Source organism: Mytilus trossulus, chromosome 5 (genome assembly GCF_036588685.1).
Source record: "Mytilus trossulus isolate FHL-02 chromosome 5, PNRI_Mtr1.1.1.hap1, whole genome shotgun sequence".
In the NCBI taxonomy this organism is placed as follows: Eukaryota; Metazoa; Mollusca; class Bivalvia; order Mytilida; family Mytilidae; genus Mytilus; species Mytilus trossulus.
The window spans coordinates 83,002,791-83,024,938 of NC_086377.1; the positions used below are offsets into that span (position 1 = coordinate 83,002,791).

Sequence of the window (22,148 nt, forward strand, 5' to 3'; positions counted from 1 at the left end):
TAAGTGCCTGTCCAAAGTCAGGAGCCTCTGATAAACATAGATCAAAGTAAGTATTCTTCTTCAAATATCAAAATAACAGGTTTTTTACTGTTTTATATCACAATTACAAGTAAATAAAAGTAAATAATTTACAGCTAATTTCCTACAGCATACATGTATATAGAGCAGGACTTTAGATAGCTTGCTTGCTTTGTTTTTATAATGTACAATCATTAGGATAACACCCAATTGAATTCAAATAGAGTATGTACACAGGTTAAACTATGCTTATATCATTGTACATGTATTGTTTAAAGATGTCAACATGGTCAATCTTATTTACAAACTTGTTCAAAGAATTTTACAAACATAGCAAGCAAGCCAACCAAAGTTTTGCTTTACATGCATTAGGAAACTAGCTGTAATAATAGATGCATATACATGTATAAACATCTGTAATGTAATTTTATTATTTGGGGAATCCATTATTTATATGGTTGTGCACCAGGCTCTGATTCTGACCAGTGATAATACATGTATACTAAATATACATGTACATTGAAGTTGATTGAACATGTTTATTGTTGTAATTATCAGCTGTCAGTCTGTAACTGATTTTTATTAATCCCTTGGCTTTACCAGGGCTGTGTCATTTGTGAAATAATAATATTATTGTTTGTTGTGTTTTGTCCAGTTTAAAAAAAAACACAACTACATTGTACAATGTATCTAAGTCACAACTACAAAATGTATGGGTAAATCCTACTTCTAAATAATAATAATGATAGATACAGAGCTAGCCTACATGTATAAAATTTGCAAGGTTGACAGTATACTGTTCCCTAATCACATTCATGACATTAAAGGTTAAATAAAAAAAAACTTTTACATTTCAAATCTATTATGTTATACATGTTATATGCCTCAAAGGCCTAGTTATCATGGTTATTCGTTTATTCTGATTGCACCTTTGATTATAAACATTTGTATTTACATGTAGCAATTTAGGATTTTTAGCCTGACAAGAGTGCAGAGCTGTCAATTCACTTGTAACAAAATTGTACACTCCTCATATAACATGCATAATAAAACAGCAAAAGAAGAAAGACAATCATTCTGGGAGGAAGTCTTTACACCTGACATTCTATACTTTTTGTGTTTAGTCTATGTATACAACTTTTGCATGCTATTTAATAATTTATATATAATGGAGACATACATGTACATGTATCATATATGTACATGTACATAGTCCAAATAATTATGACGTCTGGCAAGGCTATTTTATTTTTTTTCTAGGACGCCTTCCTACGACAAAGGCTTCCCAGAAAAAAATTAAAAAAGCCTTGCCAGACGTCATAATTATTTGGACTAATATGTACACTGAGGTCATCACCTGATCACTGAGTGATGTTCATATAATTCACATGAAAATATTTATCCTTACCTGCACCAATAGGAATATAGACTCCACTTTCCATCCATATTTCTTTTGCAACTTGTACCTGGATACCTCTTTCAACTTTAGCATGGCTATTTGTTGGGTGGAATGTTGACTGGCATCTTCTTTGTTGTCTTCTCCAATAAATCCCCAGATTGTCCCTATGCTTGGGACAAATATACTTCTCTAGAGTAGAGGAATCCAGTGAAAAATGCCCATATCTATACAAAATAAGAAGGCCCTCTGGTATCTGTAAATCTGTGTCACAGGATAACCCACGAAGATGCTGTGATACTGGCTTCTCAAATTTCAAAATGTGTATGACCTCCTCAGATGAAGCATAATATTGGGAGCTACCACAGGGAGAATTATTTTTGAAGGAAGATTGTTGTGACATATTAGTATAATACCATTATCTATGTTTTACTGTGTAGATAGTCTCTCTATATGTATAATTGTAAATACTTTCATCATCTGTGATAACTTTGGCTTTCTCAACTAATCTGCTTTACGTTACTTCTTTTTTTAAGAAGTTATATTAGGGGAGATAACTCTAAGATAACTTTCTTTAAAAGATCCCCATGTAGTTGGGATATCTTTAAGGTTCGATCGTGAGGAAAGTATTTAAACAAAGAATAAACCCTTTAAACAATCCTTTGTCATTAATTAACATTTCTAATGAAAAGATTTGATAAATTGGATGAAAAATGTGTTTTTTACCACAAACCATAAAATTTTAATGGCAATTTTTTTCTTAAATTTTTTTTTTCTGCTTTAAATAAAAAAAATCCTAGTGAAATGTTTATGGGATTATTTTTTGAAACATTTTGAAACGTATGGCTAAAAAAAAAATCAGCTAATATCATAGATTGTGTTAAAAACATCCTTTAAATTTCATGTATTTCGCATCAATTCCCTTGAAACTTAACCTGTACAAAATACAGCCTATAATCAAATCACCAGCAAAAACTATTAAACATCAATAATTTATCACATAATGACCCCTTCTAGCCAAAAATATTAATATTTAAAGCGTTACTTTGACAGAAACGAGTCTCAGAAAACACCTCTCGTATGCACTTCTCTAAACTGACACAACTTCCAAATATTGGCAAAGTTCCGATTTTCACACAACAGGCAAAACAATGAGTTTTTATTAATCTGTAACATACATTTTGTGATTCTATCATAGAATCTATCATTATATTAAAAATAGCACAAACAGGTATAATTTGAAACACTTTCAAAGTGATGCTGAGTCATTTGACATTCCAACAAACAACACAGAAAAACAAATCTCAATAGTTGCTTCTGGACAATTTTTCAAATTTTGCATGGTTTTCTCTGAGATCAGCTCTTAATCATACATGTTAAATGGACAACAAATACTTGTGAGACTTATATAAAGTGAGGGTTGCTATTATTTGACTTGTTACACTTATATAATTAAGATTTTACTATTTTTTTACCTGTTTTGTTTCACTGAATCAGAAAATATGCATTGAATTTACATTTTAATCTACCCTTTAATAGTTTATACACAAATATAATTGGATATTTTCTTACCCGATGTTATATTTCTTACATTTGGTAAATTGTTTGACTCCTCTCATGATTTTGTTATCACACACCATTAACATGTTTATATATTATATTGTTATAGCATGGAGAAACAGCTTTACATTATGCTGCTCAGTTTGGACAGATTGATGTAACAAAATGGTTAATACATCAAGGATGCAGTCCTTGGGTGAAATCAAAACAGGTAACATTCAGTTTTATTCTTATTAGATAGATAGATATTTTATTCTCATAAATCTAAAAACAAGTCAACAGAGAAAGTACAATTACAATATAAATACAAATAGTTGAGGGTAAACAGCTGCAGATAATATATAATACAGTACAACTTTATGATGAAATACCTGTATAATAAACAGATTAAACTAAATATGAAGAAATCAGTCTGTGCTTAACGTTTACATGGAGAGACTAACCTTTTTAGCTCACCTGGCCCGAATGGCCAAGTGAGCTTTTCTCATCACTTGGCGTCCGGCATCGTCCGGCGTCCGTCGTCCGGCGTCGTTAACTTTTACAAAAATCTTCTCCTCTGAAACTGCTGGGCCAAATTAAACCAAACTTGGCCACAATCATCATTGAGGTATCTAGTTTAAAAATTGTGTCCGGTGACCCGCCCAACCAACCAAGATGGCCGCCATGGCTAAAAATAGAACATAGGGGTAAAATGCAGTTTTTGGCTTATAACTCAAAAACCAAAGCATTTAGAGCAAATCTGACAGGGTGTTAAATTGTTCATCAGGTAAAGATCTATCTGCCCTGAAATTTCAGATAAATCGGACAACCCATTGTTGGGTTGCTGCCCCTCAATTGGTAATTTTTAGGAAATTTTACTGTTTTTGGTTATTATCTTGAATATTATTCTAGAAAGAAAAAAACTGTAAACAGCAATAATTTTCAGCTAAGTAAGATTTACAAATAAGTCAACATGACCGAAATGTTCAGTTGACCCGTTTAGGAGTTATTGCCCTTTATAGTCAATTTTTAACCATTTTTCGTAAATCTTAGTAATCTTTTACAAAAATCTTCTCTGAAACAACTGGGCCAAATTTAACCAAACTTGGCCACAACAATCATTGAGGTATTTAGGTTAAAAAAATGTTTTGCGTGACTGCTAACCAACCAAGATGGCTGCCACAGCTAAAAATAGAACATAGGGGTAAAATGCAGTTTTTGGCTTATAACTCAAAAACCAAAGCATTTAGAGCAAATCTGACATGGTGTTAAATTGTTCATCAGGTAAAGATCTATCTGCCCTGAAATTTTCAGATGAATCGGACAACCCATTGTTGGGTTGCTGCCCCTGAATTAGTAATTTTAAGGAAATTTTGCTATTTTTGGTTATTATCTTGAATATTATTATAGATACAGATAAACTGTAAACAGCAATAATGTTCAGCAAAGTAAGATTTACAAATAAGTCAACATGACTGAAATTGTCAGTTGACTCCTTTAAGAGTTATTGCCCTTTATAGTCAAGTTTTAACCATTTTTTCGTAAATCTTAGTAATCTTTTACAAAAATCTTCTCCTCTGAAACTACTGGGCCAAGTTAATTATAGATAGAGATAATTGCAGGCAGCTAGAATGTTCAGTAAATTAAGATGTACAAACACATCACCATCACCAAAACACAATTTTGTCATGAATCAATCTGCATCCTTTGTTTAATATTCACATAGACCAAGGTGAGCGACACAGGCTCTTTAGAGCCTCTAGTTATTAATACACTTAATGAATGAACACAGTTTTCTAAAAACTGATTGTTTTTATACGACCCCCAAAATTGTTTGGGATCGTATACAATAAGATGTCGTCGTTTGCGTCATCGTCGTCCGAAGACACATTGGTTTCCGGATAACAACTTTAATTTAAGTGAATAGATTTTCATTAAATTTTTTCAGAAAGTTCAGTACCACAAAAGGAAGGTTGGGATTGATTTTGAGGATGATGGTCCCAATCGATTAGGAATTAGGTGCCCAAAAGAGACCCAAAACAAGCATTTTTCTAGTTTCAGGATAATAACTTGTGTTGAAGTATTTCAATTGCTCTGAAATCATACCGCAATGTTTAAAACCACAAGAAGAAGGTTTGGATTCATTTTAGGGGTTATTGGGCCAGAGTTTAGGAATATTGGCCATAAAGGGGTCAAAACAAGCATTTTTCTAGTTTCAAGACAATAACTTATGTGTAATTGTATGGATCTCTCTGAAATTGTACCACAAAGTACCATATAACAAAGGGGAGGCTGGGATTAAGTTTTGGGTTAATTGCCCAAAATATGTAGGAATTAGGGTCCAAAAAAGGATGTTTCTAGTTTCCAAACAATCATGACAATAAATGTGTTTCAGTGTATGGATCTCTCTGAAATTGTACTACAAGGTTCAATATTGCAATGGAAAGCATGGGATTGAGTTTAAGGGTTATTGCTCCAAGGGGGTTTCAAAAAGTTGGGGGGGGATTTTTTGAAGGGCTATCTTTTTTTTCAAAATTTTTCAAATTTCTAATTTTGAAAAGTTTCAAGAAGAAATCTTCAATTGCACAGTATTGTGCAATAGATTTGTTAGCTCTTTGACAACATTAATTTTGTGACCAAAAACTATATTATGTCAAAAATTTGATCACAATCCAAATGCAGACAGAATCAAGCTTGAATATTGTGACCAAATTTGCCCCAACTGTTCAGGGTTCAACCACTGGGGTGGTATAAAGCTGCGCCCTGCGGAGCACCTGGTTTTATTAGGGGACAGCCTAGGCTACTATACTTATATGTCAATAAATGAATACAGTGCTGTATATTATGCATTAATAAGTGATAGTCTCCCGTCCTCAGTGAAATACTTTAAAACTGAAGTACGCAAAGAAATGAAAAACAAAAACAATGTTGGCAATGAAGTACCAAAAAATTTAAAAGACGAAGAAAAAAATATGAAGCATATTCAGGACCAAGGAAAATCAACATTTGTAAATAAAAATAGAAAGAGGAAATAGAAAAACAGCTTGTTAATATTGGAAAGAACATTACATCTAATAGAGAAACAGAAATAAAATACTCAGAAATAAAAAAATCATACTCTACAAACATACCTTCCACCAATCATGCACTACCAACATACCTTCCCCCAATTATATACTTCCAACATACTGTCCACCAACAATACCAACTTACCATTTACCTATTATACACTACAAACATACCTTCCACTAATTAAACACTACCAACCTACCTCCCACCAATCATAAACAACCAACATACCTTCCACTAATCATCCACTGCCAAAATACTTTCTTCCAATTATAATCTGCCAACAGACTTTCCACCAATCATACACTACCAACATAACTTCCACCAATCACATACTGCCAACATACCTACAATCAATCATAATCTGCCAAAATACTTTCCACCAATCATAAACTACCAACAGACCTTCAACCAATATTACACTACCAACTTATCTTTAACAGATCATACACTATCTAAAAACCTACCACCAATCAGACACTACCAACATGCCTTTCGCCAATCAAATACTGCTAACAAAGCTTCAAACATAAAACATTAACAACATACCTTCCACCAATCATACACTACCAACATACCTTCAACCAATTATACACTACCAACATACCTCTCACCAATCATACACCACCAACATACCTTCCACCAACACACAGTACACCAATCATACACTGCTAACATACCTTCCACCAATCATACACTGCTTACATACCTTTCACCAATCATACACCACCAACATACCTTCCACCAATCATACTCTACCAACATACCTTCTACCAATCATATGCTGCCAACATAACTACCACCAATCATACTCTATCAACATACCTTCTACCAATCATACACTGCCAACATACTTTCATCATACTCTACTAACACACCTAACACCAATCCTACACTACTGACACAATCCTACACTCTGACACAACTACCATCTCATCATACTCCACCAACACACCTAACACCAATCCTACACTACTGGCACAACTACCATCTCATCATACTCTACCAATACACCCAACACCAATCCTACATTACTGACACAACTACCATCTCATCATACTCCAACACACCTTACACAAATCATACACTACTGACACAACAACCATCTCATTATACTCCATCAACACACCTAACACCAATCCTACACTACTGACACAACTACCATCTCATCATACTCCAACACACCTTACACAAATCATACACTACTGACACTACTACCATCTCATCATACATCACCAACACACCTAACACAAATCCTACCCTACTGACACAATCATACACTACTGACACAACTACCATCTCATCATACTCTACCAACACATCTAACACCAATCCTACACTACTGACACAACTACTATCTCATCATACTCCACCAACACACCTAACACCAATCATACACTACTGACACAACAACCATCTCATTATAATCACCAACACACCTAACACCAATCCTACACTACTGACACAACTACCATCTCATCATACTCCACCAGGGATGATTCCATTATATAGTTTAGGGCCTCTAAGCGGCCCTAAAATCTGCCAGCGGCCCCAAAAATTCTTTTGTGAATATGAATTCCCAATTCTTGAAAATAAAATAAAAATCGAAGTTTCCGTCACCGATTTAGACAACTAAGTTTTCATAGTTTGTCGTCAAAACGTTTAAAAATCCAGTTAAGAATGCTGACTAAATTTTGATATAACATTGATGAATGAATTTTAATGGGTGCCGATCTCGTGAAAGCAGATCGCACAGCAGAGCCGGTTATATAATTTGATAAAAGCTTGTTTTGTCAAAGAAATTATTTTATTTTTTGCTCTATTTCCTCAAAAGACAAAAGTTTGAGCGTTTTTGATATGATAATGTTGATGATAGACCATTCATGAAATACGATGTCATCATTATGGAACTGTTTGATTTAAATAATTTTAAAGTTCACTGGTTCAATTGCTTTAAATATCTTATCAATTAAAATTTAAGTATATAAACTTTTGTAATTGCTTTTTTGAATTCAACAATTTGAAATCCATTTGAATCAAGGTAAATTTATAAAGATGACCTGTTGAAAAAATACCTGATGGATGATTTTTTAAGTGGTTTATGTTAGCTGGTATATATATGTTTTTGTAATAGGTCTAGGTTACTATAGCTAAGATGATAGTGCATCCTGTGCAATGATATTCATGTAACAACTTCCCTGCTCTCAATCCAATAACTGTCAATTAATTGATCTGGTAATCATATCTTTGAGAATCATATAAATCATAATCCGGAGCACATCCAGAATTATTATACAGGTGAAATTTAATATACATTTTCTATGGCAAGCCGTTTTGCTATTTATTCGAACTTCAAGATATCTCATAAACTTTATAAGATATCTTATGTAGTTTATAAGATATCTTATATAATTAATAAGATATCTTATATAGTTTATCAGATATCTTATATAGTTTATCAGATATCTTATAAAGTTTATGAGACATCTTATAAAGTTTATAAGATATATCATATAATTTTATTTATGAAATATCTTATAAATTATATTAAATATCTTTTAAACTATATAAGATATCTTATAAACTATATAAGATATCTTATAAACTATATAAGATATCTTATAAACTATATAAGATATCTTATACACTTTATGAGATATCTTTTATCCTATATGATATATCTTATATACTATATGAGATATCTTTTATAAAATATATTTATAAGATATCTTATAAACTTAAGATGATATCTTTTAAAGTTTATGATATATCTTTTTTACTATATAAGATAGCTTATAAACTGTATAAGTTATCTTCTATATTATATAAGAAGATAGCTTCTATTTGATATAAGATATCTTAATATTAAAAACAGATTATATTAGATATCTTTTTAAAACAGATTATATAAGATATCTTATATATTATATAAAATATCTTATAAAGTTTATAAGATATCTTATATAGTTTATCAGCTATCTTATATAGTTTATAAAATTTCTTATATAGTATATACGATATCTTATATAGTTTATAATATATCTCATATAATTAATAAGACATCTTATGTAATTTTCTTTATCATATATCTCATAAACTATATAAGTTATCTTCTATCTATAATACTAAAATTACGACGTCCAATTTGTCAGCCGTCATCACGTAAAAACGATGAATCAAAGAATTCAACTTTACATATTACTAATATAGTACAATGCTGTTGATTAAAAATTACACCACTCCAGACCCTTTTGTTTTCCACATAATTAATATTGCCAATAATTAAGAAGTTCCGGGTCGAATCCGATACCGATATCAATAGTCTATTCACCTGTTACCTATTAACTTATCTGTATGTTCCGCATCTGACAGGCGCACCACCAAACGCTGTATTTAGGATTTTGCTATATACACGGGTCTTAATCACAGGGTTTACACTACTACTGTTCCTACTTGTATTATATAAGAAGATAGCTTCTATTTTATATAAGATATCTTTTAAAAACTGATTATATAAGATATCTTATTAAAACAGATTATATAAGATATCTTATTAAAATGATTAAAAAACAGATTATATAAGATATCATATATATTATATAAAACATCTTATAAAGTTTATAAGATATCTTATATAGTTTATCAGACATCTTATATAGTTTATAAAATTTCTGATATAATATAAGATATCTTATATAGTATATAATAGTTATTAAAGGTACCAGGATTATAATTTAGTACGTCAGACGCGCGTTTCGTCTACATAAGACTCATCAGTGACGCTCATATCAAAATATTTATAAAGCCAAACATGAACAAAGTTGAAGAGCATTGAGGATCCAAAATTCCAAAAAGTTGTGCCAAATACGGCTAAGGAAATCAATGCCTGGGACAAGAAATTCCTTAGATTTTCGAAAAATTCAAAGTTTTGTCAACAGGAAATTTACAAAAATTACCACATTATTGATATTCATGTCAACACCGAAGTGTTGACTACTGGGCTGGTGATGCCCTCGGGGACGAAACGTCCACCAGCAGTGGCATCGACCCAGTGGTGTAAATAGTTATTAAAGGTACCAGGATATCTTATATAGTTTATGAGATATATGATAAAGAAAATTATATAAGATATCTTATATATTATATAAGATATCAGTATATAAGATATATTATATAATTTATAAGATATCTTATTGGTTTTCTTTATCATATATCTCATAAACTATATCAGATATCTTCTAAACTATATTGTCTTCTAAACTTTATAAGATATCTTATATAATATAAACTATTTATAAGATATCTCATATACTTCATAAGATATCTCATAAATTTTAGAATATATCTAATCAAGTATATAAGATATCTTCTAAACTTTATGAGATATCTTTAATAATATATAAGATATAATATTTAAGATATCTTATAAAAATGAAATTGTATAAGATATCTTATATATTACATGAGATATCTTGAAACTCGAATAAATAGTAAAACGGCTTGCCATAATTTTACAAGAAAATAATATTATTGCGTCTTAGATTTTATGCATAAAATATTCCCAATTGGGATAAAAATTCCCAATTTGATGTTCAAGGGACCCATTTGAAAACACCTGGAATCATCCCTGTCCACCAACACACCTAACACCAATCCTACACTACTGGCACAACTACCATCTCATCATACTCTACCAACACACCCTACACCAATCATACACTATTGACACGACAACCATCTCATTATAATCAACAACACACCTAACACCAATTCTATATTACTGACACAACTACTATCTCATCATACTCCACCAACACAGCTAACACCAATCCTACACTACTGACAAAACTCCAATCTCATTATACTCAACCAACACAGCTTACAGCAATCAAACACTACTGACACAACTACCATCTCATCATACTCTACCAACACACCTAACACCAATCCTATAGTACTGACACAACTACCATCTCATCATACTCTGCCAGCACACCTAATACCAATCATACACTACTGACACAACTACCATCTCGTCATACTCTACCAACACACTTAACACCAATCCTATAGTACTGACACAACTACCATCTCATCATACTCTGCCAGCACACCTAATACCAATCATACACTACTGACACAACTACCATCTCGTCATACTCCACCAACACAGCTAACACCAATCCTACACTACTGACAACAACCATCTCATGATACTCTACCAACACACCCTACATCAATCATATACTACTAATACAACTACCATCTCATCATACTCCATCAACACACCTAACACCAATCCTACACTACTGACACAACTACCATATCATCATACATCACCAACACACCTAACACCAATCCTACACTACTGACACAACTACCATCTCATCATACCCTACCAACACACCTAACACCAAGCCTACATTACTGACACAACTACCATCTCATCATACTCTGCCAACACACCTAACACCAATCCTAAACTACTGACACAACTACCATCTCGTCATACTCCACCAACACACCTAACATCAATCCTACACTACTGACACAACTACAATCTCATCATACTCCACCAATACACCCAACACCAATTCTACACTACTGACACAACTACCATCTCATCATACTCTACCAACACACCAAACACCAATCCTACACTACTGACACAACTACCATCTCATCATACTCCACCAACACACCTTACACCAATCCTACACTATTAACAAAACTACCATCTCATCATACTCCACCAATACACCCAACACCAATTCTACACTACTGACACAACTACCAACTCATCATACTCCACCAATACACCCAACACTAATTCTACACTACTGACACAACTACCATCTCATCATACTCTACCAACACACCTAACACCAATCCTAAACTACTGACACAACTACTATCTCATCATACTCCAGCAATACACCCTACACCAATCATACACTACTGACACAACTACCATCTCATCATACTCTACCAACACACCTAACACCAATCATATACTACTGGCACAACTACCATCTCATCATACTCTACCAACACACCTTACACCAATCATATACTACTGACACAACAACCATCTCATCATACTCTACCAACACACCTAACACCAATCATACACTACTGGCACAACTACCATCTCATCATACTCTTCCAACACACCCTACACCAATCATACACTACTGACACAACTACCATCTCATCATACTTCACCAACACACCTTACACCAATCCTACACTATTAACAAAACTACCATATAATCATACTCCACCAACACACCTAACACCAATCCTAAACTACTGACACAACTACTATCTCATCATACTCCAGCAATACACCCTATACCAATCATACACTACTGACACAACTACCATCTCATCATACTCTACCAACACACCTAACACCAATCATACACTACTGGCACAACTACCATCTCATCATACTCCACCAACACACCCTACACCAATCATACACTACTGACACAACAACCATCTCATTATAATCACCAACACACCTTACACCAATCCTACATTACTGACACAACTACCATTCATCATACTCCACCAACACATCTACACCAATCATACACTACTGACACAACAACCATCTCATTATAATCACCAACACACCTAACACCAATCCTACATTACTGACACAACTACAATATAATCATACATGTACTCTACCAACACATCTACACCAATCATACACTACTGACACAACAACCATCTCATTATAATCTTCAACACACCTAACACCAATCCTACATTACTGACACAACTACAATCTCGTCATACTCCACCAACACACCTAACACCAATCCTACACTACTGACAAAACTCCCATCTCATTATACTCAACCAACACACCTAACACCAATCAAACACTACTGACACAACTACCATCTCATCACATTCCACCAACAGATCTTACACCAATCATACACTATTAACAAAACTATCATCTAATCATTCTCCAGCAACACATCTTACTACCTTCTAATTACATTCCACCAACACACCCTACATCAATCAAACACTATTAACAAAACTACCATTTAATCATACTCCAGCAACACACCCTACACCAATCAAACACTATTAACAAAACTACAATATAATCTTACTCCAGCAACACACCCTACACCAATCAAACACTATTAACAAAACTACAATATAATCTTACTCCAGCAACACACCCTACACCAATCAAACACTATTAACAAAACTACCATCTAATCATACTCCAGCAACACACCTTACACCAATCAAACACTATTAACAAAACTACAATCTAATCTTACTCCAGCAACACACCCTACACCAATCAAACACTATTAACAAAACTACAATCTAATCATACTCCAGCAACACACCCTACACCAATCAAACACTATTAACAAAACTACAATCTAATCTTACTCCAGCAACACACCCTACACCAATCAAACACTATTAACAAAACTACCATCTAATCTTACATCAGCAACACACCTTACACCAATCAAACACTATTAACAAAACTACAATCTAATCTTACTCCAGCAACACACCCTACACCAATCAAACACTATTAACAAAACTACCATCTAATCATACTCCAGCAACACACCTTACACCAATCAAACACTATTAACAAAACTACAATCTAATCTTACTCCAGCAACACACCCTACACCAATCAAACACTATTAACAAAACTACAATCTAATCATACTCCAGCAACACACCCTACACCAATCAAACACTATTAACAAAACTACAATCTAATCTTACTCCAGCAACACACCCTACACCAATCAAACACTATTAACAAAACTACCATCTAATCTTACATCAGCAACACACCTTACACCAATCAAACACTATTAACAAAACTACAATCTAATCTTACTCCAGCAACACACCCTACACCAATCAAACACTATTAACAAAACTACCATCTAATCTTACATCAGCAACACACCTTACACCAATCAAACACTATTAACAAAACTACAATCTAATCTTACTCCAGCAACACACCCTACACCAATCAAACACTATTAACAAAACTACCATCTAATCTTACATCAGCAACACACCTTACACCAATCAAACACTATTAACAAAACTACAATCTAATCTTACTCCAGCAACACACCCTACACCAATCAAACACTATTAACAAAACTACCATCTAATTATACTCCAGCCACACACCCTACACCAATCAAACACTATTAACAAAACTACCATCTAATCATACTCCAGCAACACACCCTACACCAATCAAACACTATTAACAAAACTACAATCTAATCTTACTCCAGCAACACACCCTACACCAATCAAACACTATTAACAAAACTACAATCTAATCATACTCCAGCAACACACCCTACACCAATCAAACACTATTAACAAAACTACAATCTAATCTTACTCCAGCAACACACCCTACACCAATCAAACACTATTAACAAAACTACCATCTAATCATACTCCAGCAACACACCTTACACCAATCAAACACTATTAACAAAACTACAATCTAATCTTACTCCAGCAACACACCCTACACCAATCAAACACTATTAAGAAAACTACCATCTAATCTTACATCAGCAACACACCCTACACCAATCAAACACTATTAACAAAACTACCATCTAATTATACTCCAGCAACACACCCTACACCAATCAAACACTATTAACAAAACTACCATCTAATTATACTCCAGCAACACACCTTACACCAATCATCCACTATTAACAAAACTACAATCTAATCTTACTCCAGCAACACACCCTACACCAATCAAACACTATTAACAAAACTACCATCTAATTATACTCCAGCAACACACCTTACACCAATCAAACACTGTTAACAAAACTACCATCTAATCTTACTCCAGCAACACACCCTACACCAATCAAACACTATTAACAAAACTACAATCTAATCTTACTCCAGCAACACACCCTACACCAATCAAACACTATTAACAAAACTACAATCTAATCTTACTCCAGCAACACACCTTACACCAATCAAACACTATTAACAAAACTACCATCTAATCTTACTCGAGCAACACACCCTACACCAATCAAACACTATTAACAAAACTACAATATAATCTTACTCCAGCAACACACCCTACACCAATCAAACACTATTAACAAAACTACAATCTAATCGTACTCCAGCAACACACCTTACACCAATCAAACACTATTAACAAAACTACAATCTAATCTTACTCCAGCAACACACCCTACACCAATCAAACACTATTAACAAAACTACAATCTAATCTTACTCCAGCAACACACCTTACACCAATCAAACACTATTAACAAAACTACCATCTAATCATACTCCAGCAACACACCCTACACCAACCAAACACTATTAACAAAACTACCATCTAATCATACTCCAGCAACACACCTTACACCAATCAAACACTATTAACAAAACTACCATCTAATTATACTCCAGCAACACACCTTACACCAAGCAAACACTATTAACAAAACTACCATCTAATCTTACTCCAGCAACACACCCTACACCAATCAAACACTATTAAGAAAACTACCATCTAATCTTACATCAGCAACACACCCTACACCAATCAAACACTATTAACAAAACTACCATCTAATCTTACTCCAGCAACACACCTTACACCAATCAAACACTATTAACAAAACTACCATATAATCATACTCCAGCAACACACCTTACACCAATCAAACACTATTAACAAAACTACCATCTAATTATACTCCAGCAACACACCTTACACCAATCAAACACTATTAACAAAACAACAATCTAATCATACTCCAGCAACACACCTTACACCAATCAAACACTATTAACAAAACTACAATCTAATCTTACTCCAGCAACACACCCTACACCAATCAAACACTATTAACAAAACTACCATCTAATTATACTCCAGCAACACACCCTACACCAATCAAACACTATTAACAAAACTACCATCTAATTATACTCCAGCAACACACCCTACACCAATCAAACACTATTAACAAAACAACAATCTAATCATACTCCAGCAACACACCTTACACCAATCAAACACTATTAACAAAACTACAATCTAATCTTACTCCAGCAACACACCTTACACCAATCAAACACTATTAACAAAACTACAATCTAATCTTACTCCACCAACACACCCTACACCAATCAAACACTATTAACAAAACTACCATCTAATTATACTCCAGCAACACACCCTACACCAACCAAACACTATTAACAAAAAACTACCATCTAATTATACTCCAGCAACACACCTTACACCAATCAAACACTATTAACAAAACTACAATCTAATCTTACTCCAGCAACACACCCTACACCAATCAAACACTATTAACAAAACTACCATCTAATCTTACATCAGCAACACACCTTACACCAATCAAACACTATTAACAAAACTACAATCTAATCTTACTCCACCAACACACCCTACACCAATCAAACACTATTAACAAAACTACCATCTAATCTTACTCCAGCAACACACCCTACACCAATCAAACACTATTAACAAAACTACCATCTAATCTTACATCAGCAACACACCTTACACCAATCAAACACTATTAACAAAACTACCATATAATCTTACTCCAGCAACACACCCTACACCAATCAAACACTATTAACAAAAAACTAGCATCTAATCATACTCTAGCAACACACCCTACACCAATCAAACACTATTAACAAAACTACAATCTAATCTTACTCCAGCAACACACCCTACACCAATCAAACACTATTAACAAAACTACCATCTAATCTTACTCCAGCAGCACACCTTACACCAATCATCCACTATTAACAAAACTACAATCTAATCTTACTCCAGCAACACACCCTACACCAATCAAACACTATTAACACAACTACCATCTAATCTTACTCCAGCAACACACCTTACACCAATCAAACACTATTAACAAAACTACAATCTAATCTTACTCCACCAACACACCCTACACCAATCAAACACTATTAACAAAACTACAATCTAATCTTACTCTAGCAACACACCCTACACCAATCAAACACTATTAACAAAACTACCATCTAATCATACTCCAACAACACACCTTACACCAATCAAACACTATTAACAAAACTACAATCTAATCTTACTCCAGCAACACACCTTACACCAATCAAACACTATTAACAAAACTACCATCTAATCATACTCCAGCAACACACCTTACACCAATCAAACACTATTAACAAAACTACCATCTAATTATACTCCAGCAACACACCCTACACCAATCAAACACTATTAACAAAACTACAATCTAATCTTACTCCAGCAACACACCTTACACCAATCAAACACTATTAACAAAACTACCATCTAATCTTACTCCAGCAACACACCCTACACCAATCAAACACTATTAAAAAAACTACCATCTAATCATACTCCAGCAACACACCTTACACCAATCAAACACTATTAACAAAACTACAATCTAATCTTACTCCAGTAACACACCCTACACCAATCAAACACTATTAACAAAACTACAATCTAATCTTACTCCAGCAACACACCCTACACCAATCAAACACTATTAACAAAACTACCATCTAATCATACTCCAGCAACACACCTTACACCAATCAAACACTATTTACAAAACTACAATCTAATCTTACTCCAGCAACACACCCTACACCAATCAAACACTATTAACAAAACTACCATCTAATCTTACATCAGCAACACACCTTACACCAATCAAACACTATTAACAAAACTACCATCTAATCTTACTCCAGCAACACACCTTATACCAATCAAACACTATCAACAAAACTACCATCTAATTATACTCCAGCAACACACCCTACACCAATCAAACACTATTAACAAAAATACCATCTAATCTTACTCCAGCAACACACCTTACACCAATCAAACACTATTAACAAAACTACAATCTAATCTTACTCCAGCAACACACCCTACACCAATCAAACACTATTAACAAAACTACCATCTAATTATACTCCAGCAACACACCCTACACCAATCAAACACTGTTAACAAAACTACAATCTAATCTTACTCCAGCAACACACCTTACACCAATCAAACACTATTAACAAAACTACAATCTAATCTTACTCCAGCAACACACCTTACACCAAACAAACACTATTAACAAAACTACCATCTAATCTTACTCCAGCAACACACCTTACACCAATCAAACACTATTAACAAAACTACCATATAATCTTACTCCAGCAACACACCCTACACCAATCAAACACTATTAACAAAAAACTACCATCTAATCATACTCCAGCAACACACCCTACACCAATCAAACACTATTAACAAAACTACAATCTAATCTTACTCCAGCAACACACCCTACACCAATCAAACACTATTAACAAAACTACCATCTAATCTTACTCCAGCAACACACCTTACACCAATCATCCACTATTAACAAAACTACAATCTAATCTTACTCCAGCAACACACCCTACACCAATCAAACACTATTAACAAAACTACCATCTAATCTTACTCCAGCAACACACCTTACACCAATCAAACACTATTAACAAAACTACAATATAATCTTACTCTAGCAACACACCCTACACCAATCAAACACTATTAACAAAACTACCATCTAATCATACTCCAACAACACACCCTACACCAATCAAACACTATTAACAAAACTACCATCTAATCATACTCCAGCAACACACATTACACCAATCAAACACTATTAACAAAAGTACAATCTAATCTTACTCCAGCAACACACCCTACACCAATCAAACACTATTAACAAAACTACAATCTAATCATACTCCAGCAACACACCCTACACCAATCAAACACTATTAACAAAACTACAATCTAATCTTACTCCAGCAACACACCCTACACCAATCAAACACTATTAACAAAACTACCATCTAATCTTACATCAGCAACACACCTTACACCAATCAAACACTATTAACAAAACTACAATCTAATCTTACTCCAGCAACACACCCTACACCAATCAAACACTATTAACAAAACTACCATCTAATTATACTCCAGCAACACACCTTACACCAATCAAACACTATTAACAAAACTACAATCTAATCTTACTCCAGCAACACACCCTACACCAATCAAACACTATTAACAAAACTACCATCTAATCTTACATCAGCAACACACCCTACACCAATCAAACACTATTAACAAAACTACAATCTAATCTTACTCCAGCAACACACCTTACACCAATCAAACACTATTAACAAAACTACCATCTAATCTTACTCCAGCAACACACCCTACACCAATCAAACACTATTAACAAAACTACCATCTAATCATACTCCAGCAACACACCTTACACCAATCAAACACTATTAACAAAACTACCATCTAATCTTACTCCAGTAACACACCCTACACCAATCAAACACTATTAACAAAACTACAATATAATCTTACTCCAGCAACACACCCTACACCAATCAAACACTATTAACAAAACTACAATCTAATCTTACACCAGCAACACACCTTACACCAATCAAACACTATTAACAAAACTACCATCTAATCTTACTCGAGCAACACACCCTACACCAATCAAACACTATTAACAAAACTACAATCTAATCTTACTCCAGCAACACACCCTACACCAATCAAACACTATTAACAAAACTACAATCTAATCTTACTCCAGCAACACACCTTACACCAATCAAACACTATTAACAAAACTACAATCTAATCTTACTCCAGCAACACACCCTACACCAATCAAACACTATTAACAAAACTACAATCTAATCTTACTCCAGCAACACACCTTACACCAATCAAACACTATTAACAAAACTACCATCTAATCATACTCCAGCAACACACCTTACACCAAGCAAACACTATTAACAAAACTACCATCTAATCTTACTCCAGCAACACACCCTACACCAATCAAACACTATTAAGAAAACTACCATCTAATCTTACATCAGCAACACACCCTACACCAATCAAACACTATTAACAAAACTACCATCTAATCTTACTCCAGCAACACACCTTACACCAATCAAACACTATTAACAAAACTACCATATAATCATACTCCAGCAACACACCTTACACCAATCAAACACTATTAACAAAACTACCATCTAATTATACTCCAGCAACACACCTTACACCAATCAAACACTATTAACAAAACTACCATCTAATTATACTCCAGCAACACACCCTACACCAATCAAACACTATTAACAAAACTACCATCTAATTATACTCCAGCAACACACCCTACACCAATCAAACACTATTAACAAAACAACAATCTAATCATACTCCAGCAACACACCTTACACCAATCAAACACTATTAACAAAACTACAATCTAATCTTACTCCAGCAACACACCTTACACCAATCAAACACTATTAACAAAACTACAATCTAATCTTACTCCACCAACACACCCTACACCAATCAAACACTATTAACAAAACTACCATCTAATTATACTCCAGCAACACACCTTACACCAATCAAACACTATTAAGAAAACTACCATCTAATCATACTCCAGCAACACACCTTACACCAATCAAACACTATTAACAAAACTACCATCTAATCTTACTCCAGCAACACACCCTACACCAACCAAACACTATTAACAAAAAACTACCATCTAATCATACTCCAGCAACACACCCTACACCAATCAAACACTATTAACAAAACTACAATCTAATCTTACTCCAGCAACACACCCTACACCAATCAAACACTATTAACAAAACTACCATCTAATCTTACTCCAGCAACACACCCTACACCAATCAAACACTATTAACAAAAAACTACCATCTAATCATACTCCAGCAACACACCCTACACCAATCAAACACTATTAACAAAACTACAATCTAATCTTACTCCAGCAACACACCCTACACCAATCAAACACTATTAACAAAACTACCATCTAATCTTACTCCAGCAACACACCTTACACCAATCATCCACTATTAACAAAACTACAATCTAATCTTACTCCAGCAACACACCCTACACCAATCAAACACTATTAACACAACTACCATCTAATCTTACTCCAGCAACACACCTTACACCAATCAAACACTATTAACAAAACTACAATCTAATCTTACTCCACCAACACACCCTACACCAATCAAACACTATTAACAAAACTACAATCTAATCTTACTCTAGCAACACACCCTACACCAATCAAACACTATTAACAAAACTACCATCTAATCATACTCCAACAACACACCTTACACCAATCAAACACTATTAACAAAACTACAATCTAATCTTACTCCAGCAACACACCTTACACCAATCAAACACTATTAACAAAACTACCATCTAATCATACTCCAGCAACACACCTTACACCAATCAAACACTATTAACAAAACTACCATCTAATTATACTCCAGCAACACACCCTACACCAATCAAACACTATTAACAAAACTACAATCTTATCTTACTCCAGCAACACACCTTACACCAATCAAACACTATTAACAAAACTACCATCTAATCTTACTCCAGCAACACACCCTACACCAATCAAACACTATTAAAAAAACTACCATCTAATCATACTCCAGCAACACACCTTACACCAATCAAACACTATTAACAAAACTACAATCTAATCTTACTCCAGTAACACACCCTACACCAATCAAACACTATTAACAAAACTACAATCTAATCTTACTCCAGCAACACACCCTACACCAATCAAACACTATTAACAAAACTACCATCTAATCATACTCCAGCAACACACCTTACACCAATCAAACACTATTTACAAAACTACAATCTAATCTTACTCCAGCAACACACCCTACACCAATCAAACACTATTAACAAAACTACCATCTAATCTTACATCAGCAACACACCTTACACCAATCAAACACTATTAACAAAACTACCATCTAATCTTACTCCAGCAAC

General features: G+C 33.9%; 1 protein-coding gene across 1 annotated transcript in view; it reads left to right on the forward strand.

The window, feature by feature from the left end:
* Positions 1 to 2,787: 2,787 nt before the first annotated feature.
* LOC134718386 (uncharacterized) overlaps positions 2,788 to 22,148 on the forward strand; it is a 65,499-nt gene continuing 46,138 nt past the window's right edge. Inside the window, exons 1-2 of the mRNA XM_063580885.1 lie at positions 2,788 to 2,811; positions 3,084 to 3,185. Coding sequence (XP_063436955.1) covers positions 2,788 to 2,811; positions 3,084 to 3,185 — 126 coding nt within the window. The remainder of the gene's footprint in view (positions 2,812 to 3,083; positions 3,186 to 22,148) is intronic.